The 27,353-nt window shown below is 44.5% G+C and overlaps 1 protein-coding gene across 6 annotated transcripts in view; it reads right to left on the bottom strand.

Annotated features, from left to right (window-relative positions):
* pcdh17 (protocadherin 17) overlaps positions 1-13,881 on the bottom strand; it is a 140,188-nt gene extending 126,307 nt beyond the window's left edge. For 5 of the 6 annotated variants that reach the window (XM_033022307.1, XM_033022309.1, XM_033022310.1 and 2 more), the window contains exon 1: positions 10,301-13,881. In XM_033022307.1, the coding sequence (XP_032878198.1) occupies positions 10,301-12,883 (2,583 nt within the window). In that variant the 5' untranslated portion in view covers positions 12,884-13,881. The remainder of the gene's footprint in view (positions 1-10,300) is intronic. The other variant, XM_033022308.1, reaches the window with a different exon arrangement.
* Between the last annotated feature and the right edge of the window lie 13,472 nt (positions 13,882-27,353).

Here is a 27,353-nt window from a genome sequence, read left to right as displayed (position 1 = left end):
TTTCCAATGTTCTATAGATTCAGGATCAGTTCCTGTGGGTTGGAGGGTAGCTAATGTTATCCCATTTTTTAAGAAAGGCGGGAGAGAAAACAGGGAATTATAGACCAGTTAGCCTGACATCGGTGGTGGGGAAGTTGCTGGAGTCCATTATAAAAGATGAAATAGCGGCACATTTGGATAGCAGTAACAGGATCGGTCCGAGTCAGCATGGGTTTACGAAGGGGAAATCATGCTTGACTAATCTTCTGGAATTTTTTGAAGATGTAATTAGAAAAATAGAATACGGAGAGCCAGTGGATGTAGTGTACCTGAACTTTCAGAAAGCATTTGATAAGGTCCCACATAGGAGATTAGTGGGCAAAATTAGAGCACATGGTATTAGGATTAGGATACTGAAATGGATAGATAATTGATTGGGAGACAGGAAACAAAGCATAGGGATTAACAGGTCCCTTTCAGAATGGCAGGCAGTGACTAGTGGGGTACCGCTTGGCTCGGTGCTGAGACAGCAGCTATTTACAATATACTTTAATGATTTAGATGAAAGGATTAAAAGTAACATTGGCAAATTTGCAGATGACACAAAGCTGGGTGGCATTGTGAACTGTGAGGAGGATGCTATGAGGATGCAGGGTGACTTGGACAGGTTAGTCAGTGACTTGGACAGTGGGCAGATGTATGGCAGATGCAGTTTAATGTGGATAAATGTGAGGTTATCCACTTTGGTGGCATAAACAGGAAGACAGATTATTATCTGAATGGTGTCAAGTTGGGAAAAGGGCAAGTTCAACGAGATCTGGGGGTCCTTGTTCATCAGGTACAGCACGCAGTGAAGAAAGCGAATGGCATGTTGGCCTTAATAACAAGAGGAGTTGAGTAGAGGAACAAAGAGGTCCTTCTGCAGTTGTACAGGGCCCTAGTGAGACCACACCTGGAGTATTGTGTACAGTTTTAGTCTCCAAATTTGAGGAAGGACATTCTTGCTATTGAGGGAGTACAGTATAAGTTCACAAGATTAATTCCCGGGATGGCGGGACTGTCATATGTTGAAAGAATGGAGCGGCTGGGCTTGTATACTCTGGAATTTAGAAGAATATGAGGGGATCTTATCGAAACATATAAGATTATTAAGGTACACAAAATTGCTGGAGAAACTCAGCGGGTGCAGCGGAATCTATGGAGCGAAGGAAATAGGTGACGTTTCGGGCCGAAGCCCTTCTTCAGACTGATGGGGGGTGGGGGGGAGAAGGAAGGAAAAGGGGGAGGAGGAGGAGCCCGAGGGCGGGCGGATGGGAGGGTGGGAGGAGACAGCTAGAGGGTTAAGGAAGGGGAGGAGCAAGGGCTAGCAAAATTGGGAGAATTCAATGTTAATGCCATCCGGACGCATGGTCCCCAGGCGGAATATGAGGTGCTGTTCCTCCAATTTCCGCTGTTGCTCACTCTGGCAATGGAGGAGACCCAGGACAGAGATGTCGGATTGGGAATGGGAGGGGGAGTTGAAGTGCTGAGCCACCGGGAGGTCAGGTTGGTTATTGCGGACTGAGCGGAGGTGTTCGGCGAAACGATCGCCCAACCTCCGCTTAGTCTCCCCGGTATTAAGGGTTTGGACACACTAGAGGCTGGAAACATGTTCCCGATGTTGGGGGAGTACAGAACCAGGGGTCATTGTTTAAGAATAAGGGGTAGGCTATTTAGAACAAAGATGAGGAAAAGCGTTTTCGCACGGAAGGTTGTGAATCTGTGGAATTCTCTGCCTCAGAAGGCAGTGGAGGCCAATTCTCTGGAATTATCAACCAGGAGATCCTCTCTTCCCTTTGCCCCACTTGGACTCGCACCCATTTCTCCCTTCCGCCTCCTCTTCCACCTATATTCCTTCCTCTGGCTTCACAATTCGCACTTCTTCTATCCTTTTCTCGCACCTTCTGTTTTTTCATCTCTGGCCTTTGTCCATTCATCTGCTTATCAAAAACCCTCCTCGCCTGTATTCACCTATAACTTGCCAGTATTTGTCCTACCCCTCGACACAGCACTCTCTCTCTCCCCCCAATCCACCACCACAATTATTCTGAAGAAGGGTTCCAACCCGAAATGTCACCTATCCATGTTCTCCAGATATGCTGCCTGGCCTGCCAAGTTACTCCAGCACATTGTGTGTCTTTGTCAATTTCACCACAGGTAGTCGTTGAGTTATAAAATAGGTGTAGGAGGAGGCCATTCGGCCCTTCGAGCCAGCAATTGGTGATAAGCAATTGGCACCCGTGCAATTATACTCTACTGAACAATGTAACATTTAGTATTTAGTATTTTTAGCTTGCTGCAACAAAAATAAACTTAAAGCTATTAAAAAGCCTGTATTTTTGCAATCCAACTGGGAAAAACTTTGCTATTGCGAGCCTGAAACTTTCTCACCCGAAATACCATTTTCCCCATTGACATTTATTTTTCTAACATGATTTATTATAACACCAGGCTTCTGAGGAACACAACTGCTGCTTTAAAGGAACAGGAGAAAAGGTCAGAGGAATGTTTGGCTAAAGAGGATGTGGGAGGGGTGTTTCAATTCTGGATCATTGGGATAATTCCTGGGGAAGATGGGACCTGTACCAGATGGACAAGTTACACTTAAACCAGCATAGGTTCAACCTACTTGGAGGTGGAATTGCCACTACTATTAGGGGGGCTTTAAATAATTTGACAGGAGAATTGGATACACAAAGCAGATGGATTGTTGGGGGAAGTACAGTCAAGTACACTGTAAAAGAGAAAATTATGCATTCAAGCAGGCAAACCATACATTGGCATGACAAGGCACATGGGAAGAATCCAAGGTTAAACTGACTCTCTGGCTCTCTTTTAATGCAAGGAGTTGACTAGTGAAGCAGATAGACTCTAAGCATTAATTAGCACATAAAAATATGATACCTTTGCGATGACTTTTGCGATGGTTGAAAGTGGAGCAGGACTGCAACAACATTTCATTTTTTTTGCGATGAACGAGACATGGTTGAACGTGGAGCAGGACAGACAACTCAATCATCACTTAGTCATACAGCACAGGAAAAGCCCAACTCACCCAAGACAACCAAGATGCCCCAACTACGCTAGTCTCATTTGCCTGTGTTAAGCCCATATCCCTTTGAATCTCTCATCCATGTACATGTCCGAATGCCTTTTAAATGTGGTTATTGTACCTGCCTCAATTACTTCCTCTGGCAGGTTGTACCATACACTCACCACCCTATGTGTGAAAGTTGCTTCTTCTATTAAATTCAATTGAAATCTATAACTTCTGTGATTCCTCTAACCTTGGAATATTTGCATTCAAATAATCCATTCCCTCAGGATTTTATACGTCTGAATATGATCAGTTTTAGCCTCCAAGGAATAAAGTCCTAGCCGGCCCAGCCTCTCCTTACAACTCAAGCCCTTGAGACCAGGTGCCGCACGATGGCAGCCTCAGCAACAGTCTGTCTCGTCCTTTTCTTCTTTTGTTGTTTTAATTTATTGTTAAATGTATGTTTCAGTGTTTCTTTAGTTTTGTATTATGAGGGGGTTGGGGGAAACTTTTTTTTATATCTTTCCTCGACGGAGATGCAACTTTTTCCATATCGTATCTCCGTCTGCACTGCCGCAGGAGCTTCGACCGCCCAAATCGCTGGAGCTTCGATCGACGGCTACGGGAGCTTCAATCGTCCCGACTGCAGATGGTTCAACTGCCTCGACCGCGGGAGAAAAGGGAGGAAGATAATACGTTATTGCCTTCCATCACAGTGCACTGTGGTGGATGTTTATGTTAATTTTTATGTAGTTGTGTGTCTTGCTGCTTTTTCGGTATGACTGTATAGCAAATCAAATTCCTTGTATGTTCTTACATACTTGGCTAATAAATTATTTGTATCTTGTATCTTTTATCTTGTATAAATCATTTCTGCACTCTTTCCAGCTTAACGACATCCCGCCTATAGCAGGGTGACCAAAACTGAACATAAAACACTGCAATTTCCATCATTGTCTTAAACAACTCTAATATACTGCAAATCTACCAATTCCCAGATATCTGTACTACACTTCCTCCCACCCTCCTCTTGGAAAGATAATACCTCCAACTCTCAACTCCACTGCCATCGTTCCATCCGCTCCCAAGGTGAAGCTTTCCATTCGAGGACATCCGAGATTATCTCGTTCTTTAGTGACTGTGGTTTTCCCCCAGCTGTTAGAGATGGATCCTTCACCCATGTCTCCACTGTGCCCCGTAAGTCTGCTCTCGCTCCCCCTCCCCTTCGCCCGGATGCAAAAAAAGATAGTTCCCCTGGTTCTCACCTGTCACCCCACCAGCCTCTGCATCCAAAACATCCTCCTGCTACACATCCATTACTTCAAACATGATCTCATCACTATTCACATCTTCCCATCTCCACCCCTTTCCGTCTTTCGCAGAGACTGCTCCCTCCACAGCTCCTTGATTCACTCCCCAGCAACCGCAGGAGATGTAACACTTGTCTCTAAACATCCTCCCTCGTCTCATTCCAGGGACCCCAGCAGTCCCTCCAGGTGAGGCAGAGGTTCACATGCACCTCTTCTAACCTCATCTACTGCATCAGTTGTCCGCGATGCGGCCTCAATGCATTGGCGAGACAAAGCGTGGACTCGCCGACCTTTTTGCTGAATACTTGCACTCGGATATACTAGTTGCTAACCATTTTAACTCCCCTTCCCCTTCCCACAGTGACCTTTCTGTCCTGCGCCTCCTCCATTGCCAGAATTAGGTCACATACAAACTGGAGGAACAGCGCCTCATATTCCTCTTGGGTAGCTTACAACCCAGTGGTTTGAATATTGAATTCTCCAATTTTAAGGAACCACCCCACAACAGCTTTTTTCCCCCTTCCTCTTTCTCCCACAACCACCCCCACCTCGCATCCCACTCCTGCCCTGGTTTGACTTTCCAAAATGCAATACATCACACTCGTCTGAATTAAACTCCATTCGCCATTCCTCAATCCATTTACCAAGCTGATCAAAATACTGCTGTAATTCTTGATAACCATCTTCACTTCATTTATTTTAGTGCCACATGCAAACGTTCCAATCATGCCTTGCACATCTTCATCCAAATTGTTGATATAAACCTCAAACAGCAATGGGCATAGCACAGATCCCCGAGGTACACCACTAATCACACGCCTCCAGTCTGAATGGTCAGCCTGGCCACAGTGAGCAGAAGGGCCTGTTTATAGGCAGTATAATTGTTAGACTCTGTGACATTCTGGCCCAGGTGACAATGCCATACCATGAATAATGTGCTTTGGAAAGATAAGAAGATTAGCATTAGTACTCCAAGTTTAATTACATGATTTCAACATCTGCAAATTGATTAGGATTAAAATAAATACACTATATTGCCATATTACATATTGCTGTCAAATAAAGATATTAAAAGTTGTTCTGCAAAATTAGATTTATTTGTAAATGTTAAATGTAAAGTTATATTTAACAATGTGGAACCTATCTATTTGAACACTTACTTATGCAATAGCAACTTACGTGATTTAAGTGTTTTTCTTTCTATGTGTTCAGTTTGGTCTGCTACATCATTCCCTTGAGAAGAAATAACATTACAGGTGCACAACCTTTTATCCGGAGTTCCGGAAACAGAAAAACTCCGAAAACCGGCCATTTTTCCCAACATGTCGTCTGCACACCAAAGCTCGCGTTTGGCGCCAAACTTGACCCGAAACGACCCACGGTCAACTCAGGTCTGTACTACTGTAGCGGCTGCCTCCTCCCTGGAGACCGGGGAGACACTTAAACATCTGTAAATCATTGCTTAAATGTTAGTCAGTTAGTTTGGAGGGCTTTTATGTGAAGGAGGAAACTTTAATTCTTAGTCCCCTACCTGGTCGGAGAGGCGGGGAGCGGTCAATGCCTTACCGGGTCGCCGTGCAGTAAGCTCCGGAGCGCTGTGGCCGCCAACTCCCAGCTGGGGGCTGCGGGCGTCCGGCCGCGGGCGGCGCCGGTTGTAGCTCCGACCCCGGCAACTCTACCCCTGGCTGTGCGGCGCTCCAAATCCAGCGCCGCCCGCGGCCGGACGCCCGCAGCCACAGCGCTCCGGAGCTTACCGCACGGCGACCTGGTAAGGCATTGCCCGCTCCCCGCTGGTATCCCAGCGCTGCGACGCCGCCGACTCCCAACATCGCGGCGCTGGGGCTGCGGGCGTCCGGCCGCGGGCCGCGCTGGATTTGGAGCGCCGCGCAGCCAGGGGTAGAGTTGCCGGGGTCGGAGCTCCAACCGCGGCCGGACACCCGCAGCCCCCAGCTCCGCGATGTTGGGAGTCGGCGGCCACAGCGCTCCGGAGCTTACTGCACGGCGACCCGGTAAGGCATTGCCCGCTCCCCGCCTCTCCGACCAGGTAGGGGACTAAGAATTAAAGTTTCCCCCTTCACCCCCCCCACCACATAAAATCCCTCCAAACTAACTGACTAACATTTATGCAATGATTGCCCGGTCTCCGGGGAGGAGGCAGCCACTCCAGACTTTTCAAGCCGCCCGCGCTACCTACCTAATCTACGCTAAAAATCTTCCATTCGGAAATCCGAAAAATTCCGAAATCCGACAAGTGTCTGGTCCCAAGGCTGTCGGATAAAAGGTTGTGCACCTGTATAACCTGTGCAAATTTTCTGATTGAAGGGGACATTGTGTCAATTTTCTTCTTACCTGTTTTGTTTCTAATTTTAAAATTCTGAAAGTGTGTGAACTGCCAAAATATTTTGTAGCACTTACAGTAAGATGCTATGATGCCCATTATGCTTTCTCAATAATAGTACCTACTCTGAATATTTCACTGATAAATCTTGACAAAATCTACTGTTCTGTTTATCCCTGGGCATATTGTATATATAGCAGAAAAATGATCTTATCTTCTCTGGCAGAATTTTGCTTTGTGTGAGCATGGGTTTACAGAGAAGTAATGAAAAAAATATAACATTTACATGGTGGGTGGAAATCCTTTTTGATCATTGTGTATTGCAACAGCCAACTACTGAAGCAGTCCTACTGTCACACTGATAGTCTAGGTGATAATCACATCTGCGATAATATTTTTCATCTATCTACTTTCGTATGTAGTTCCTTCCTTTAGTAATCGTTAGTAAAGTAGCGGAGTGAGATTTTCAACTTTTTTCAAAAGTCGATACTTTCTGGTTGACGTTATTACATGGTCATTACCTTGCTGCTGTTTGTGGGAGCTTGAAGTGTGCAAATTGACTGCAGCCTTCCCTATAATAGAACAGTGGCACTGTTCAAAATGTACTTCCCTGGAGGAAAGGTGCTTTGGCATATCTTCAGAATGTTTAAATAAAACATAAAATAAAAAAGGTGATTTTGAATTTAAAAAAATCACTTTAAATAAAACAACTCCAGGATGAATCAGAGATAACCAGATGGTACCTGTGAAGGAAGGAACGGCAGGTGCTGGTTTGCACCGAAGATAGACACAAAATGCTGGAGTAACTCAGCGGGACAGGCAACCTCTCTGGAGAGAAGGAATGGGTGATGTTTCAGGTCGTCTGAAGAAGAATCTTGACCCGAAACGTCACCCATTCCTTCTCTCCAGAGATGCTGCCTGTCCCACTGAGTTACTCCACTATTTTGTGTTTACCAGATGGCACATGATCTGTTCCACGATGAAGGGGAGCAGGATCATAACGAGTCAACTGATAAAGGTTGCGTGGATAACAAAGGTTGGACAGCTGATTATTGTTGATTTTGCCAGTAAGGTAAATCCAGCATCAGCTGTGGCTCCATGACAACATTCTCACCTCGGGATTGGAAGTTTGTAGGTTGAAGTCACATTTCAAAAGAATATAAGTACAAAATCTAATATATTTTTTAATAGGGATAATAAATGCACTGGCTGAGATGCCACTTTGGGTGGAGTTGTTCTCTCCCCTAGAATATGTAAAAGGTCTCCTGATACTATTTCAAAGATGCTCAGGATAGTTCTCGGTCTCTAGGCAGATTTTAATATTTTTTTTAAAAACAATAATAAAACCGATTATCAGATTAGTTATCTCTTTGTTATTTGTGGTGGTCAGAGATGGATTTAACTATCACATTTCCAATATAGGTACTTCTTGTTAGGTTTTTATGGACTGTAAAATGATTTGGAATGTCTGGATGTGTAGGAAGGAACTGCAGATGCTGGTTTAAACCGAAGATAGACACAAAATGCTGGAGTAACTCAGCGGGACAGGCAGCATCTCTGGAGAGAAGGAATGGGTGACATTTTGGATCGAGAACCATCTTCAGACTGGGTCGATGTCCTGCTGTTCTGAAAGGCTCAATATTTACTTCTACATTGCATTCTACATTGCATTTCAAATATAACTCTGACAGAGGCCTTTTTGTGTGTAATAAAATACAAACATTTGTTCCACAGCTTGTACTGCCATGCTGTGGCTACATTTTGAGGTGAGCTATGCCTTTATTATAATTCACTTGAAAAAAATCTTGCGGGGCAATCCAGAGGTAACAAATTGAATTATCATTGAGAGATTTTAATCTTTTAAGAAATTTCAATTCAATCATGGGCTTTTCAAAATCTCTAATCAATTTAGGGTGGTGGTTATGTAATTATGGAGTTTATGAATTTAAATATGTCTAGGTTCCAAGAGTAGGTGAAAAAATAATCTCATTGTATGTACTTATGCGACAGATGATACAGAGACTCCAAAGGTGAAAATGTTAATGCAATAGTAATTTATGCTCATATTTTCAAATATTGTAGTAATTAAAACACAGATTGGTAAGCAGTTATAAACAAGCACCTCGTAGTCTAAAATGGACTGATGTACAGAGGGTAATTTTGAATTGAAGAGACATGAGCTTAAATTATTATTTATAAGAATAATCAATGTCAACTGATCAATGACATAATCCACATTGCTCCAGATGAGTATATTTCTGTAAATTAAATGTCTAATTTAATGTGAATCATTGCACTGAATCACTATATTTACATGAATATAGCTCATCGTATAATAAAGTCAATGTAAATATTTGCAAGTTAAATTTCTATTAGCAGTTGATAAAAGACAAACCATTGAAAATTATTTATGTCATTTAGAGAGGAGAGCCACTGTACTAACAGAGTCTGGCCTGTATGTGATTCCAGTCTCACACCAATTATACTGATTTTCAACTTTCTTTACAGATGACTAACTGGCCAATTATTGATACTGCCACCATGCCAGAAAAAAAATGGAAGGACGAATGGAACCTAATTCTTTCCAAAGAACATGCAGAATATTATAACGCTAAATTAACCACAATGTTCCAAAAAGTAATGTCTCCGACGTATTCAAAAGTTTATTCTACCAATTCAGTTATTTTGTGGGGTGGGAGATTGCAACCTTCGCGTGGTCTGCCCTGTTTCGACTAATGCAATCAACCCGGCGTGCACAATCAAATAAGATCAAATAGAACAAGTTGTCCTACAACTTTAGGCTGTGCACACCATACGCAAGAAGAAGAAGTAGAAGAAGTTATTTTGTGATAAATACCGTTTCCTCATGAGTGGCCAGCGTTTAAATATTAAAGATTATTTAGCATGATGCTACAAACATAAAGCTGCTATCTTAATACTAGTGAATAATTCTAAAGCTGAACGAACTGTTGGAATATCACCCAGCATTTTTTAAATATATGCCTTTATCATTCCACATCGGTACTCCATATTCTATCACAGAAACTACTATGTCTGCTTCATCTATAACACTGAACAACTACAGATACATTTATATCAAAAATCAATGCAATTCAAAGCCAGCTGATAAGTACAAAATCTGTTTGCTTGTGAAAGAGTGTTCTGTTGTTTATGGTTAAAACATAGTGACCAAGTGAGAAAACTAATGATTTTCCTTTAAAATAAAAATGTAGAAAATAAAAGCAATTTCTCTGTTTGGCTTAAATTTTGAACCGGTGCTATCGTGGGAGTTTTATCATGTCTTAGCCAACAATGAAGTGGCCAATACAGATCCTATGCTGTCCGACTTTAGCCATAAATCTCTATGCAGATCAATAACGGAGTCAATGCGCTTCACGCGAGGGAACATATTGTATTACAGAAATATTGACTTATAATAAGTATAATAAGCACGGAGCACATTGGCCAACTCTTGGAGACGCATGGTATAAATTGGTCAACAACTTTCTAAAAGCAACAGGTCGTAGTTGCGATCAATAATGACACTGTGTACAGTGTGCGTCTGTGTGTGGTGTGGGTGCGTGTGTGTGAATTTACCTGAATCAGTGACATTCTTGTTGAGGTTACGTCGGCCGGATTTGAGCCCTGTCCGGAGAAAGTGTGACAGACCCCATGGCCCTGGGGGACGGTGAGCTTGTTGGAGGTGGGCTTCAAGTACATGACTTCTGAGCGGGGGGAGCTGAGCGGCAGGCGCGTCTGGTAATCGAAATAAATGGGAGAAGAGGCCAGGGAGGGGCTGCTCACCACGTTCATGACATCCCTCTCCTCCACCTCGCTCTGGACCAACATAATGTCGTTCTTGTTGAGCTTCTTCTTCTTGCCGCCCTTGCCCAGGTGTGGGTGCGAGTACTCGGCGATCCTGCAGTTATAAGTCCGGATCTCCTTGTTCTCCCTCCTGCACTTGACGGCGATGGTGACCATGGAGGTGAGCAGGATGACCGAGATGGAGCTGAGGGTGACGATGAGGGGCAGCGACATGTCCCAGTGGCCCTGCTCCCGCGGCACCCGTTGCTGCTCGTCCTTGGGAGCGGCCCCGGCGTACGCGGCGATCACCAGGCGGGCCACGGCCGAGAGCGGCGGCTTGCCGTGGTCCGACACCTTCACCACCAGCTCGGTGGCGGCCGCGGCCCCCTGCGACCACAGCGACCTGGCGGTGCGCAGCTCGCCGCTGCTCGCGTCTATGTCGAAGAGGTGCTGCTCGTTGCCCTCGGCGATCTGGTAGGAGAGGCGGCCGCTGTCGCCGTGGTCGCTGTCCACGGCCCGCACGGTGGCCACCAGGTAGCCGAGGCCCGCGTTGCGCGGCACCTGCACCTCGGCCGTGTCGTTGTGCAGCGCCGGCAACACGATGACGGGCGCGTTGTCGTTGACATCGAGCACCGTGACCCGCACCGTGCAGTTGGTGGCGAGCGGCGGCGAGCCCGAGTCCTTGGCCACCACTTTGAACTCGAAGGCCTTGGTCTGCTCGTAGTTGAAGGAGCGCAGCGCGTAGATGGCGCCCTTGGACGGGTTGACGGAGACGAAGGTGTAGACGGACACGTCGGCCACCCGGGCGGGCAGGATGGAGTAGGCCACGCTGCCGTTGGGGCCCAGGTCGGGGTCGTGGGCCAACACCGAGCCCAGGTACTCGCCGGGGATGTTGTTCTCGGGCACTTGCAGCACGTACACGGGCTTGGTGAAGCGCGGCGCGTTGTCGTTCTCGTCGGCGACGCGCACCGTGAACGAGCGGCTGGCGTTGAGCGGCGGCGAGCCGTTGTCGCGGGCCACGATGGTCAGGTTGTACTCGTCGGCCGCCTCCCGGTCGAAGGGCCGCTCACTCAGCACGGTGTAGAAGTTGTCGTAGTTCTCCTCCAGCCTGAAGGGCCCGTTGCCCAGCACCCGGCACTGCAGCTGCCCGTTGCGACCAGAGTCGCGGTCGGTGGCTTTGACCAGGGCCAGCATGGTGCCCGGAGGAGCCGCTTCACTCACCGGGCCCTGGTGCATGGACACCAGGCTGAGGGTGGGCGCGTTGTCGTTCACGTCCAGCACCCTGACCGACACCTTGCAGTGGGCGGGGATGGAGTTGGGCCCCAGGTCTCTGGCCTGCACGTCGATGTCGTAGATGCTGCTCTCCTCGTAGTCGAGGGCGGCGCGCAGGCGGATCACCCCGGAGCGCGGCTCGATGGAGAAGAGCTGCCCGATGCGCTCGCTGGCGTACGGGCTGAAGGAGTAGACCACCTCGCCGTTGGTGCCCTGGTCCGGGTCGGTGGCGTTCACGTCGATGAGGAAGGTGCCGGCCGGCGTGTTCTCCGCCACCTCCACACTCAGGCTGGGCTCGGCGAACGCCGGGCTGTTGTCGTTGGTGTCCACCACCTCGACCCGCAGGCGAACCGCGCTCGACTTGGGCGGCTCGCCGCCGTCCAGCGCCGTCACCAGCAACTCATGGCGCGGCTGCTGCTCCCGGTCGAGCGGCCGCTGGATGATCAGCTCGGGGAACTTGGTGCCGTCTCCCCTCGACTTCACCTCCAAGCCGAACAGCCGACTCGGGCTGCTCAGCTGGTAGGTCTGCAGACCGAACTGGCCGGTGTCTGGGTCGTGTGCGCTGGTCAGGGGTATCCGCGTCCCCGGCGCCGCGTTCTCGGGGATCTCCACATCGATCTGCTCGGTGGAGAAACTTGGCGCATTGTCATTGATGTCCAGGATCTCCACTTTGATCATGCACAGCTCCTTGTCGTTGGCGAAGACTTCCAGCGACACCACACACTTGGCAACCCGTTTGCAGACGGTCTCCCGGTCGATGCGCTGCTTGGTGTAAAGTAACCCGCTCTCCCGATCCACGTCTAGCAAATGGGGAGAGGAATTTTCCAAAACCCGAAAGTTAGGTTTCCTTGGCTCCAAACTGGTCGCCAGGCGAGCATCTTTCGCGATGTTCCCGATCACCGTCCCGGGTCCTTGCTCTTCCAAGATCGTGTATTTCAAATTCTTCAAGGTCAGAACGCCAGTCCAGAGTAGAAGGAAAATCAGAACCTGCAGGTACATCCCCAGCGCTTGTTTTTCCTCTCCTTTATTTTCTTTTTTTGTTGGTCTTAAACCTGTTGATTTACAGCTCGGAAAACAGACAAGCTTCCAGCGGTGTGTGAACATCGATGCACCTTGCTACCATCATTTCCAAATCTTATTGAGTTTGACGACAAAAGAAAAGTCTCGTCACCATCTTGCGTTGTAAATCCGTGGATTCGGAAAATATTGTTCGTGCCAAATACTTACACCCCCTCTCCCTTAAAAGACCAGAACCTTTTGCACGGCTCGTGTGAACTGGATCGGTGAAGATGCGAAATCTTGCGTCCTTCTCCCAAGTGAAATCTGTAAAATGCGGCGTAGCCCATGTACCAGTTTCAAGGCTTGCGGTGTGTTTCTTCCAATTTCATGAGATGCAGCTGCCGAGAATTTTGCATGCTGCACACACACACTCACAGCGACTGGATGAATATCTGTCTCTGTGTGTACGCGCCTATCTCCACTCAAAAAAGCGGTCACATCTGCTGTCAGTGACTCGGACAAGACAGCAAATAAAATTGACTGATTTTCCTCGACACACTCGAGCAGCAGCAGGTTTTAAATCTAAAAGCTTCCACAGGCACGTCTCGCATTTCCACGAAAGTCTCCCATCACACGGTCGGTAGCAGCACAAACCTTCAGTGACACTTTAGTGAAGGCAAAATGAATCAAAACTGCCTTATGCTATCTGCGGCAGCCAGAGCTCTCCGGTGACACACACTCGCTACTTTCCCTGTTGATTCTTCCCACTTGTGATGAGCAACAGTCTTGGGTCCAGCCTGTGCTGCAGGAGAGCGGGAGGTGGGTGACACTCAAAGGTTTGGTTGGATGCGTTCTTTCCTTCTGCTTTTGGTGTGTGTTGTTTTTTGTTGTTAAGTGGAGGGGGTGGGATTTTTTTTGTTGGTTGCTCTTTGTGTCGCTCGCAGTCGATAGACGTTTTCAGGGTATGAATCTCTCGCCGGCACGCTCCCTGTCTCTGCCTCCTCCTTCTGCTCGCTTCGTTAAAACAGAGAGCGCTCACAAAACCCAAATCCTCTCCGGCCAATGAAGCGCCCGAGTCCTTTGGCACCGCCCAGTCCGATCACTCCGGGTTCGGCCAATGGAACGGGGAAGTCTGGCATCGGAGCCGAGGGGTTGGCGGTGGGGAGTAAGGAACGATGCTCGAACCGAGATTGGGGGGGTGGACAGGGGGGCGGAGGTGTCCGACAGGGAGCGCGCCTTGCCATGCGCGCCCCCGACGGTCGCTGGCGGAGCGCGGGCACGTGCACTTGCAATTTCACCCGCAACTCCTTATGAATGAATCGGTCTCCGTTTGGGTATGATTGAAGATTTTTGTTGAGAAAAAAGTGTGATCGGAACTTTTATTTTCATTTATTTTCAATCGGAAACATTAATGGCAAAAAAGTACTTTTAAGGCTGACAGCACCGAGTTTAGGTCGCGGCAACAGAATTGGATGTACCGTGTGAATGCTAACTCCCAACAGCGTTTAGTGTGCGTCAGTGCTGACGGCTGGAGGGGGGGGGGGGGGGGGTGGATACAGTTTTACGAGCAAATATTTTTCCTGTAAATTATTGTCACAGGGCAAAATCTGGCCACTTTTTTTTTAATTAAACGATGATTTGAAGTGATGATGTAAAGAGGTAGGAGGAATACGATCCGAGTGCGGACTGGAGAGCGATGACAATGGGCAAAGTAAATGGCTCATTTATCACCGTTGTACGACGTGCTTGAACGGTCAATGTACAATTTATACCGGACGTGACTATCTATTACTGCATTAAAACAGATATTTTTTTTCTTGTTTGTGATCTTGTGGAAGTTTCATTTTATGTTTTATCGGGTGTGAATTTGCAGCTTAGCCTACTACTGAGTGCAAATGACCGAATCCTAGCATTTACATTAACCTAAGCACGCAAAGCAGTTGCAATGAACAGGTCTTGTGCGTGTGTGTACTCGAGAAGCTTAGTAGTCTGCGCTGGATCTTCATCGCGAGCTCGCGAATTCAAAAAGAATATGCAATCACAAGAGTTATCCTAAAATTAGACGGTGATGGATATCGTCTATAATCCTTTGCAAACGAAATATAGCCAACCAAGAATACCTCACTTCCAGCTTTCAATAGCTAACGGCATTGCACTTGATTTTTAATGTGAAAACGGATTTAGAATAGACGAGCATTATAATGAATCCGGAATCTGGGTACAAGAGAGTTAAAAATAAATCATCTGCTGAAAGAACGACATCTTCATTGACGCTCGGTTGGTCCCAATGTTAAACAAACCAACTGAAAACGAGCGGCAAGAACCCTGTTTAAAAAAAAAACTATGCTATGTTGCAATCGGCTGATTTAACTTAGTGAAGGAGACGAGATTTGAAATTATTCTCTGACATGATACAAGGCAAACGCGATTGAGCAGTTTCCCTGGCATGCTTACTTCAAGACATCGATTTTATCCCGTTCCTGACAACAGATTTAGTTTTCGCTGTTGAAAGGTATAGCAGAGAGCGACAAATCTACCATAATTAAATAGCACGGTATTTTGAATGGAGTGGCTGTTATCCTTTGCCATTCGAACCGCTGAGATTTAGAATTTTATTGCACTGATACGACAAAAAAAACATGTCTTGTGTATATTGTGAAGAAAATAACAGATATCAGCGAGAGATTGATAGGATGTTTGGACATTTTTTTAATTCATCTAGATGGATTGTTACAATGAGACATGATTGGTTTACAAACTAACAAATCTCGGCAGTGTGTTACACCGAAAGTCCATTTAACTCATACAACTCATTAGACCATGAAACCGGGAATTTTGAAACCAGCGTATGTTTTTTTTAAATTCTTAAGCCAGCAAACATTCGCGCCAGAAAATTAATCATGAATGTTTAGAATGTTAAGGTCACGTTCTTTTTCAGGAATTCGTGCCCGAGAGACTTCTCTTTCTTAAACTTTACGTTGCGTCTGCAATATGTAAATATACAGTGCTATATTCATTTTGTAGTATTTTTTAATAATGTTGGTGGATTGTAAAAGATTGAGCTTTTTAACGATGCAATGAATCAATTAATGATACATTAATAATGATTATCCCTGATTAATGATGACATAAGATCAAAGTAGGCAAAGCAACAATCAAAAATAAAGGATGGTTTACTGTTCTTTTCTGTGGAAGGGAACTCCCAGATTTTATCTGACAGAAGTCTGAAGAATTATAAAGGGATTCCATAGGTTTGCTTTGCTAAGGATATTTCCATATGCAGGAGAGTCCTTAACTGGGAGCAAATAATCAGGATACAGGCCAATTTAATTAAATACATTATTTAGTAGAAAATGATTTACTTAGTATACTCATCTAGTGAGAATGATGAACTGGCTATCGCACAGAGTGTTTGAGACACAATTGCATTTAAGAGGAAATTACATACAATTGGAATTAAATTATACTGAGAGGATGAGGTGTAATAAAGTGAAGGCACAATTTTATAAAGCATAATCATGAATATGTTGGAATGAAAAGCCTTTATGTGTAATGTAATTTTAAATGACTAACATTTACTTATAAAAATTATTAATTTTTACATTCTTCATCCATATACTTCCAGAAATGGATGTCATTTGCTGCTTTATTCAGTCCACTGAATTTTATGAATGGCAGCTCACCATGCATACGTTGGAGTACCTCCTCTTACAATCAGCCCTTGCTGGCATATGTCAGTTGCGACTCAATGCTAATGGTCCAGCTGCTGACTTCCATTCCAGAAAAACTGGAAAATAAAGAAGGTGGCTTGGATTTGTACAATATATTCACATTATCAAAATAACCCACTAAACAAGTTCTGGGCTATAACTTTTTCAAACAACAATGTTTTAGGAAAAGTACCATATTTGTAATCGTAATTTTGTGGTGATATCTAGATCCCATGTCGAGGTATGCTATCTGGTCTTTTGGCCAAAAATTTCCACACAACCATATAACAAACATCGGTATCACCTAAGAAAGGCACAATATGCTGGAGTAACTCAGGGGGTCAGGCGGCATCTCTCGAGAAAAGGAATAGGTGACGTTTTGTGTCTCTCTTTGATGTAAACCAGTATCTGCAGTTCCTTCCTGCATATCGGTATCACCTAGTGTGTGCTGTATCATCAACTAAATTTAGTGCATTAGTTCAAACTATACGTGACTAAACACAATTTTGTTGGATAGCACCATTATACAATACCCTGATGGAGGTTTTAAATTAGTGGCAGTGGTTCGGGACCAAAGTGCAGGTCAAATGAAGGCCATGACATGTTAGTCTGAAAGGAAGGATAGATTAATTATTATGACGTGACTGATGGGGTGAAATATGTTTATTTCATTGCAAGTATTAGGGTAAAGTAGGTGAGCTTACTGCCTGGATCAAGGCATCGAACTATGATGTGCACACTTGGTTGCAAAATAGACAGGACTGGCAACTCAATGTTCCAAGCTTTTCAAATGTAGTAGGGAGATAAACTAGGTAGAAGGATTGCATAACTAATCAGGGACAATGTCATAGCTGCACTCAGAGAGGATATACTGGAGGATTCAGCCAACGAGGCAAGATGAGTAGAGGTCAAAAATGCCAAAGGTGCAATCGCACGGAGTGTTTGAGACACAATTGCATGACATAAGATCAAATGGGTTTACAGGATAGTTCTCCCAAAAGCCAGTAGAAAATAGAGGAACAGATATATAGACAGATTATGGAAATATATAACAGCAATAGCGAAGTTATAGTGAGTTATGTTTTCATTATGTTATTATGTTTTCCAATATTCACCAGGCCATCTTTTGTGTAAGAGGCTTAGATAGGGCAGTATAGTGCCCCCAGGAAGGTTTATTGTAAAGAGTATGTGGATAGTTCAATTAGGAGAGGGACCACACTAGATTTTGCATTGAAAATGAGACTAGCCAGGTGACTGGTGTTTCAACGGGAGAGCAGGTTGGAATTGTAATCATAACTACATACGTTTTAAGGGAGTTATGAATAAGTAATAGGCTGGAGCTTGGGAGAAATGTCTAAATTAGGGTAAGGCAATTTCAAACATCATTAGGCAGGAGCTGGCGAGTAGCCATTAGTAGGTAGGTCCACATCTGACATGTGGGAGTCATTTAATGATCAATGTTCAGGACCAACATATTCCAATCAGGAGGAGAGTCAAGTAAGGCAAGGTAAGGGATCCTTAGATGATGAGGGATCTGATCAAAAAGAAAAAGAAAGCTTATGTAAAGTTTAGAAAGATTAAATTAACAGGAATATAAATAAAGCAGGAAAACACTCAAGCAGTGGATCAAGAGGACCAAAAGGGATCATGAAATGTCCTTGGCAAGTAGGGGTAAAAATAATTCCAATGCATTTTAAATATACATTAAAAACAATAGGCTTACCACCGATAAGGTAAAGCTACTCAAGGATAAAGGAGGGAAATACTCACAATCTAGGGCATTTTGAGAACAAGGAAGATGGTTTTGTCTCTTGATGAGCATTAAGATGATAAATCTCCAAGGCCTAATGGATTCTATCCCAGGTATTGAGAGAGCTTAAGGACTTTAAACTTTTGAGATAAAGGCCCTTCGACCCACTAAGTCTGCGCTGACCAGCGATCGCCCCTTACAATAGCACTATCCTACACACTATGGACAATTTATAATGCTACCAAAGCCAATTAACCTAAAAACCTTTACGTCTTTGGAGTGTGGGAGGAAACCGGAGTAGCTGGAGGAAACCCATGCAGTCACAGGAAGGTATAGCACCACTACAGCAAGTGCGTATGACAGCTGTACGAACAGCACCCATGGTCAGGATTGAACATGGGCCTCGAGCTGAAAGGCAGCAACTCTACTGCCTCGCCACTAAGCTAAACTTTCTCATCCACTCCTTACACACTCGAGGGCAGTTTTATCAAAGAGCCAATTAACCTACAAACCCGCACTGGCATGTCTTTGGGACATGGGAGGAAAGCGGAGCACCTGGAGGAATCCCACGCCATCACAGGGAGAACATGCAAATTTCACACACGCAGACAGCATAGAACCAGGGTCTCTGGTGCTGTGAGGTAGCAGCTCTACCTGCTGCGCCAGTGCCTTATATCCCCTCTAGCTATATGCAAGGTCTTGGAGGACTGGAGAGTAGCCAAAGTTCCTTTATTAAAAAAGGGAAATGGGGATAAACAGGAAATTATAGATCAGCGTGCCTCACATCCGTCGAAGGGAATCTATTAGGGGATCAGAAGAGAATAGATTAATTAGGGATTTGCACTTTTTTGTGAAGGGTCATGTTTTACACACTTGAGTTTTTGAGGAGATGATGATGATTAATTAATGAGGGTGGGACAGGGGATGTTGTCTATGGACTTTAGCAAGGCATTTGACAAGCTCTCTTCTGGTAAGAATTTCATTGTCCCGTCCGGGACATATGACAATAAAACACTCTTGGTAGACTGATACAAAAGATTAAGATGTGGTGGTAACATGTCATACTGTATGGAAATCTGCGACCAGTGGTATTCTGCAGGGATTAATGCTGGGACCTCTGCTGTTGATGATATATGTAAATTACTTGGACAACAATATAGACGGGTTGGTTAGTAAGCTTGCAGGTGACACCAACTGTGGTGAAGTTTCGGACAGACTTTTCTGTTTATTAGCAAATATAAACAAAAGGTGGAGGTGTTGGCAACTACAGTCGATGTACATTCCATGTGTTATTCTTGATCACAATTCTCCAACCATTGCTGTTTAGCTACAGGTTGTACGGGTTAATCTAAACATCTGTCAACAATCTAAAATGATGGATGTACTTGGTTGTATTCTGTGTGAAATTGGGATGTGTCCTTTAGGAATGTTGCTGCCTCATGACTGATGTAGCTATAAGCGTAATTATAGGAGAGCGGTTACATTTATTAATTTCTGATCATTACAGGAAGGACCAGTATTCATTGGTTGTCCTCAGTAACCACAGAGGATGATGTTCTGTAGTTTTTTGAACTGTTTCAATCTCTTTGTCAAAGATCTGTCCATGGTGCAATTGGGCAAATGGTCACAACATTTTCACTGACCAATGATGAAGAAAGAATGGTATACTGTAGAGAGTGTAGTGTTTAAAATGGAACTTTGTGTTGGTGGTATTCCTGTACATGTCTGCTGCCCAGGGCAGTAGAGGTTGCTACTTTGAGAAAATATTGAATAAACTATTGGCAAATGGCTCCATCCATCCATCCTGCCTTCTGAATGAAGATAAGGAAATGGCAAATAAATTGAATTATTATTTAGCACTACCTTTTTAAGCAGTCGAAGAAGATGAGGTATGTCAAAGAAATCAAAATTAAAGTCAGCAAGTCCCCATCAAAATTAACGTACTGTAAGCAAAATGCAAAATAACGTTACTGACAGAAATTGTCACTGATGTGTGACAAAACTCCAGAACCAAATTGCTTCCATTCCAGTGCTTTATAGGAAGTACTTGAGAACATCAAAAATGCCAAATCTGGCCTCTCAATTCAGGAAAGGAAAAAAGACACTTAGTGTTGGAGTAACCTCGGGCAACATCTCTGGAGAACATGGATAGGCAACATTTTGGGTTGGTTCCCTTCTTCAGTTCTTCCTGATCTGAAACGTTGCCTATCCGATTCAGATTCAATTTTAATTGTCATTGTCAGTGTACAGTACAGAGACAACGAAATGCATTGTCCATGTTCTCCGGAGACGGTGCCTGAGCCACTGAGTTACTCCAGCACATTGTGTCTTTTTTTGTATACGTCTCACAATTCAGGTTGGCCTTTGAGGTTAGAACATCAGGCATTACATCCTGTTATTTAACTTAAAGACAGAAACCAGGATTTCTAGATCCGTTGTAGAAAAGCCTATTAACAGTTGTTTGGAAATTTCTGCTATTTAACTGAGGATAACTTTCAGCCGATCAGAAAAAACTATAATAGATTTGTAAAAGACAGATTGTGTATTAGAAACCCTGTTTGAATTTTGGAAAAAGTGATTAAATAAGTAAACATTAGAATCTTTACAGATTTTATGGTCACCTGGAAGACATTTTGAACCTCGTTAGTAAGAGATTGTATCTCGCCATTCAATATATTATTACATAAGAGGTCCCAGCACTAATCCCTGCAGAACACCATGGGTCGCAGATCTCCATACATGATGACACATTACCACCATCAAGCAAAAGGTATAGAAGTGAATATAAAGTGTATATAAAGCTATAGAACGCACACCACCAGATTTGGAGATAGTTTCTTCCCAGCTGCTATCAGGCAACTGAATCATCACCACAACCAGAGAGCAGTGCTGAACTACTATCTACCTCTTTGATGACCCTTGGACTATACTCGATCAGACTTTGCCGGCTTTACCTTGCACTAAACATTATTCCCTTATCCAGACATGTGCCATGAGTAATTACCCAGGGTAGGCAGTCAGTCGGCTTTTAAAAAAAATGTAAACCGCGCATGCGCATTGTTCTCTCTGTAAAAAAAAAAAAAACAGTAACAATTCAATTTGCCCAAGGCTTCATAGTCTCCTTTATTCTGAATTACTGAATTGGGGGGGGGGGGGGGGGGAGGGAAAGAGTTCCTTTCACAGCATGTGGAGAGTCTGTGCCAGGGGTAAAGTTGCAGGGAGAGCAGGAGTGTTGAGAAGGAGGGGGTCGGGGATAATGCCAGTAACTCACACACTCACCGCTGCCGCAGCACTCCGGGCGCGAAGCCACCGCATTGTGGCCGGGGATAGAAGCAGCTCAGGTAGCTGCGAGCGGCCGCCGGGACCCGACAGCAGAACTGGCCGACACTTCAACGCCTTCTGCCGGCCCGCTCACTTCTGGCAGTGCTCTCCATCTGAACATCTCTCACCTGCCGCTCGCTCATGTCAGCCGCTTCCTGCGAATCCTTAAATTCCCACAGCCGAGTAACCTCAATCGCGCTGTCGGATTTTAAGGATTTGCGGGAAGCGGCTGACATGAGTGAGGCCAGAGAGCGGCAGGAGAGAGGTTTTTAGACGGAGAGCTGCCAGAGGTGAGCGGGGCCGGCAGAAGGCGCTGAGGTGGTGGCTGGTTCTGCTGTCCGGCCCGGCGGACGCTCGCAGCCACCCGAGTTACTTCTCCCCCCTTCCCCCCTGCCTCAATGCGGTGGCTCCGTGCAAGGAGCATCGCAAGTGGGTTACTGGCATGATCCAGATCCACGCCTTCACAATGCTCCTACCCTCCCCGCAACTTTACCCAGGGCCAGACTCCCCAAACGCTGTGAAAGGAGCTCTCCCCACACCCCGGGAAATATAGTATTTAAAAACATCACCAAGAAATGTACTTACGACATCATTGGTACACGAGCTCCATTCTTCTCTCTCTGTTTCCTAAGATACACTTAAAATATTGCCAATCCATATTTGAAAACCCCGCCAAGAAACTAGTGCTGCGCCTGCGCAGTGCTGCAAAGGCAGAGTTTCAGCTGCCTTCAGCCCCGCTTGAAATTGATGTCTTCCAGCAGCGCTGACGGCACGTGGGCAGCACAGATCTTCAAGGGTTACAAGCGCTGCGGATGAAAGGCACGGAGAATTATGCCTACCTAAGAGGGTCGGTGGGGGCGCTGCAAGTCGGTCGCCCTGTCAGCAGCGTGTCAGTTTTTTCTACTTTTTTTGTTTTTTGTATGTCCTAATGTGGGTTTTTAGTGTTTCTGTGTGTGTTTTGTGTGGGGGATGGTGTGGGGGGGTAAGGGGGAAACACAACTTTTTCCTGGTCGCCTCCCCCATGGCCTAACAGCGAGGATCGGGCGGCCTTTCCGGGAGACGTGCCCGGGGCTTCAGCGGCGGGCGCAGCGTGGACTCTCGGCATGGAGCGGGTGAGCCCTCGCTGGGGCTCGCCAGAGTGGAGCATTCTGTTCGCTGGCCCGCGGCAGCCGGCAGCCTGAAGCTGCGGTCTGCAGAGCTCTAGCTGGCGCGGCGTCCGCAGCCTGGGATCCCTCGAGGGGGAGCCGGGGGAAGAAGAAGCTCCGAATTCCGGCCCGCAGCCAACTTCTACCGCGGGCCTGGCGTGGACTTGCCATCAGGAGCGGGGTCCCTCGCCAGGGATCCCTGGAGGGGAGTTTCGACTTCCGGCCCTGCAGTCTGCGGTGCTTCTGGCTGCGGCGGGAACTTTAAATCTACGACCGCCGGCCTGCGGACTCCACCAACCTGAAGCCGCGGTCTCCGGTGGGGAAGAGCCGATTCTGGACTTACCTGGACTTTTTACCTTGTCCTTTTACCATCTGGACGCCTGCAGCGACGGCTGCGGAGGGTTGAGGTCCCGACCACGGGGGAAAGTGGAGGAGGACTGGCCAAATTTTGTGCCTTCCACCACAGTGATGAATGCTGTGGTGGATGTTTGTGTTAAATTTTTAGTGTGTTTGTGTGTTCTTTATCATTGTACCGCTGCTGGCAAATTCATTTCACTTGCACTTTATGTGTAATGTGACGAATAAAACCGTATTGTATTGTATTGTATTGTATTGAGATCGATCTCTTAGATAGGCATAAGTCTCCCATGCCTTTACTATTTATACTTAGTAATTACCATGTTATAATTTTAGTCAGGGTAGGCAGTGCCTACCTTGCCTACCCTGACGGCACGTGCCTGCCCTTATCATGTATCTATACACTGTAAATGGATCATTTGTAATCATGTATTGTCTTTCTGCTGACTGGTTAGCATGCAACAAAAGCTTTTCATTGTATGTCGGTACACATGACAATAAACTAAACTGAACTGATTATATGGGATATATGACTGAAACAAGCTGCTGACATTTAACTTCCATTTGAACCTCCAAGAACATTCTTTTATCTTAGCTCATTTCTTATTACCTCCCCTGTTTTGCTTGCCCAGTTTTCCCTTCAGTGTATATTCACTGGTTGCTTCAGTAGCTCTCAGTTACTTGGTGACTCTTATAATGTTGGCCTCTAGTTGTGCTCTTCCCTACAAGTAGGAACATTGTTGCTTCACAGTATAAAATCTCTTCAGCTTTTTAAAGATCTTTATTCGATTAACTCTCAGTCTTTTCTCAAGATTAGAGACCCAATCTGTTATTCATTTCTTGATGTGTTTATCCTCGTATGTCTGGTATAATTGTTGATAATTTGCTCTGCCCCATTTTCAGTGCCTCTACATATGTTTTACCATAATCAGAACTAGATTCCATAAAGGTAATTCTGCTATAATATGATAGTTGTATTCCTAAGAAACCTAGTGTTACAGAAAATTGTGTTATAAGGATAATAGAAGAAATGGGGTTCGGTGCTAGTGTGTCAAACTTGCGATAAAAAAACATTTTTTCCGCAAAATCTTCAAAAAATAAATGTATTTTCGATACCAATAACTTTACTTTTGTTACTGCAGGCTAAAAATACTAAAGGCTGAATGGTACATTGTTTAATAAAGTATTATTTCATAGTGCCAATAAAAGTAATTACTTGTTAATTTCAATGGCCTTCGCGGTTGGAGTAGCAGCTGTGTTCTTAAGAGTAAACGGTGTCTAATTACTGCAGGGAGCATATCGGAAACATTTTTTCTTCCTCTGTACTATTTAAATCCAATTTAGCTTTTCTCCTGCTAATTTCCAAAGTAACCTTTAAGTGGATCTATAGTTCTCGATCAAAATTGTTTTTTTAACAAATTTGGCTCGAGTAATGCAAACAGTGTGCCATAATTCATCACTCGTGTTATATCCAATTGTATTGATACATTTTTAGCATAATTTCCTTACTTTTTAATTTTCTCTCTCCAGAAATCGATTCTAGTGCATTATTCGTTTTTGTTTTAAATGCTCTTACTAACCTTGTATATTTGTATGTAGTTTCTCCCAAGCGTCACCTAAACTCACTCCTTCAAAGCAATGTGACCTTTCTGCGAAAATGTATCACCTCACATCTGTGTTGAATCTCGTTTGCCAATTAGGTTCCCATTCTGAAGTTGATTATGCTACATCAGAATGTGTTGCAGTCTCCATCAGTATTGACTACCTTCCCCAATGTAGATTATCCGCAAATGTAGGAATTTTGTTTTTGACTAAAATGAAAGTGTTCTGTTCAAGATGATGCAACAATACGAGCAATCATGTGACATACATATCAATAATTTTTTTAAAAGAGACACTATATGGGCAATTGACTTAATTCAAAAATTAATTTCATGAATTACAAAAATAAGATTGCTCTTATTTGGTCTAAAGAGGATAGAACCAATGGGTTGCAGAAATGTAGGAGTCTGTGTACATGGATTATTAAATTGTACGAATAGGTACAGGGAGAAAACAAAGAGGCTGATGGAATGGTGATTTTCCACACAGAGCACTGAAATATAGTGAGCCAACATTTATGCTACACCTATTTAGAGTCCTCAAAAGACCACTGTGTTCGACTTGTGGTACCATACTTTAGAAAGGGTACATTGGCTTCAGAGGAAATACATCGTGGATTTATTAGTGGTCCTGGACTTCAGTGGTTAATTTAAAAGATTACAATATGAAGTTGTGTATCTTGGGATGTAGAATATTAACGGATGATTTGATCGAATCAGATTGTTAAGGAGGCAATCATTTCTACCTATAATTTTCTCTGCTTGGGATAAGTGGGGCTGCAGGAACATTGGGGGAAAAATAGAATACGACCTTGCTGAACCAGCAGAAATATTTTGGAAACCTCCTCCTAAGTGGAATGGTTACAAGAGGAGGGATTCTGAGTGAATGAATGAAGTGGAGAAGCTAGGGTCATTTTCCTTTGAACCACAAAAGATGAGTAGACAGTTGATAAAATATTACAGTTCCCCCCCACCACGGGTACCATGTAATCCCGTGCTACCTGCTCCATGGTTGGATAGTCGGTGACTAAACCGTCTCCCCCACCTGGTTAGCCAGGTGAGGAGGGGGCTGTGGACCCCCAGCAGGACCAAAAACAAGACCTGTCAAAGGGCGAATGAGCTTCTAGCGAGCCAACGGTCATCCACATTTCAGTAGAAGTTGCGATCACTGTCGTACATAGCATTATAAGGAATGATGCTAAAGCACACACACCAAAATCCTATACTTCCAGCGGCGGAAGTCTGCAGGAACTGGAGGACAGAGATGTGTGGAGCGTCCGTCACTGTTCTCGTCAGAAACCAGCACCACTGCGTCGCTAATGTTTTCAACGATGATGAATGAATGAATATGCTCGGACTATCCTTCATCGGATTTGGCTGGCTTTACCTTGCACTAAAAATTATGCCCTTATCATGCACCCATACACTATAAATGGCTCGATTGTAATTATGTTTGTCTTTCTGCTGGCTGGTTAGCACGCAACAAAAGCTTTTCACTGTACCTCGATGCATGTGACAATAAACTAAACTAAACTAAACAGTGCTATGATCTTGGCAAAGCAAATAATGAATAAGTGTTCCTATTGGTAGAAAAGTTAATAATCAATAGATATAGAATTAAGGTTATTGTAGACAGAACCAAAGGTACAGGAGGAAAAGTGATTTATGCAGCAAATAGTTATGTTCAAATGCATTGCCTGAAGGGATGGAGGAAGTATTCTCAAGTGTAGCCTCGGAAAAGACATTTGGTGAATAATATAAACAAATCACAAATAGAGGGCTGTGGAAGACTCAGGGAATGAGGCTAACTGGATTACTCTTACAAAATGCCAGTATGGGGTCGACGGGTCAGATGGTCTCAATGTCTGCTCAAACAGTTCTGTGATTCTTCTTTACAATATCAAACAGTAATATGTAAGTGATGTAGAGAGCGATGTATACAATTATATCACTGAGCAGCCAAGTTGTTATTAAATGATAGAACAGGCTCGCAGAATTAAATGGATCCTTCCTGTTATCAGTAATGGAGGGAGTCTATATATCAGGTGGTGGCTGGAACAGAAATCAAGCAAAATGCTTTGTCTTGGACACGAGTGAGATGATTTAGGCTGTTGATGCTGTACTCATCCAGGTGAGTGGAGAGTATTCTATCATGATCCTCACATGTGACTGCAGTTGGTAGTAAGGTTTTGGGGACCCAGGATTCACTTGCAGAAGAATATTCGTACATTGACAGTAGATTGTGGACAAAGATTTTATCTGATTGAGCCCATTAATGTATTTGTTCTAAGATGTTGATGGTTATGGCATAGAAGGTCAATAGATAGTGAACATATTCTCTCCAGTATGAAATTGTCCTTGTATAGCACAAGTGAAAATTGATATTTATCAGCTGAATCTTGGAAGCTGTCCAGGTTATCATGGAAGTGAATATGGACAGTTTCATTTTTTATTCAGCTATGAATGGAATGAAGCTTGCAGTCATTAATGGACATCCACTTTTGATCTTATAATGGAAAGATGGCTATTGATAAAACACCTGAAATTTATTGTCCATTGGGTGCTACTCTGAGGATCTCAACAAGACCTTTGATAACGTTCTGCATGGAATATTAAACACATGGGATCCAGGGAGAGCTGGCAAACTGGATACAGTCAAAAAGTAATATAAAGGAACTACAGATGCTAGTT

The sequence above is a fragment of the Amblyraja radiata genome, chromosome 6 (genome assembly GCF_010909765.2).
Source record: "Amblyraja radiata isolate CabotCenter1 chromosome 6, sAmbRad1.1.pri, whole genome shotgun sequence".
Lineage (NCBI taxonomy): Eukaryota > Metazoa > Chordata > Chondrichthyes > Rajiformes > Rajidae > Amblyraja > Amblyraja radiata.
The sequence above is the reverse complement of the archived record's forward strand: the minus strand, read 5'-3'. Positions and strand labels throughout refer to the sequence as shown.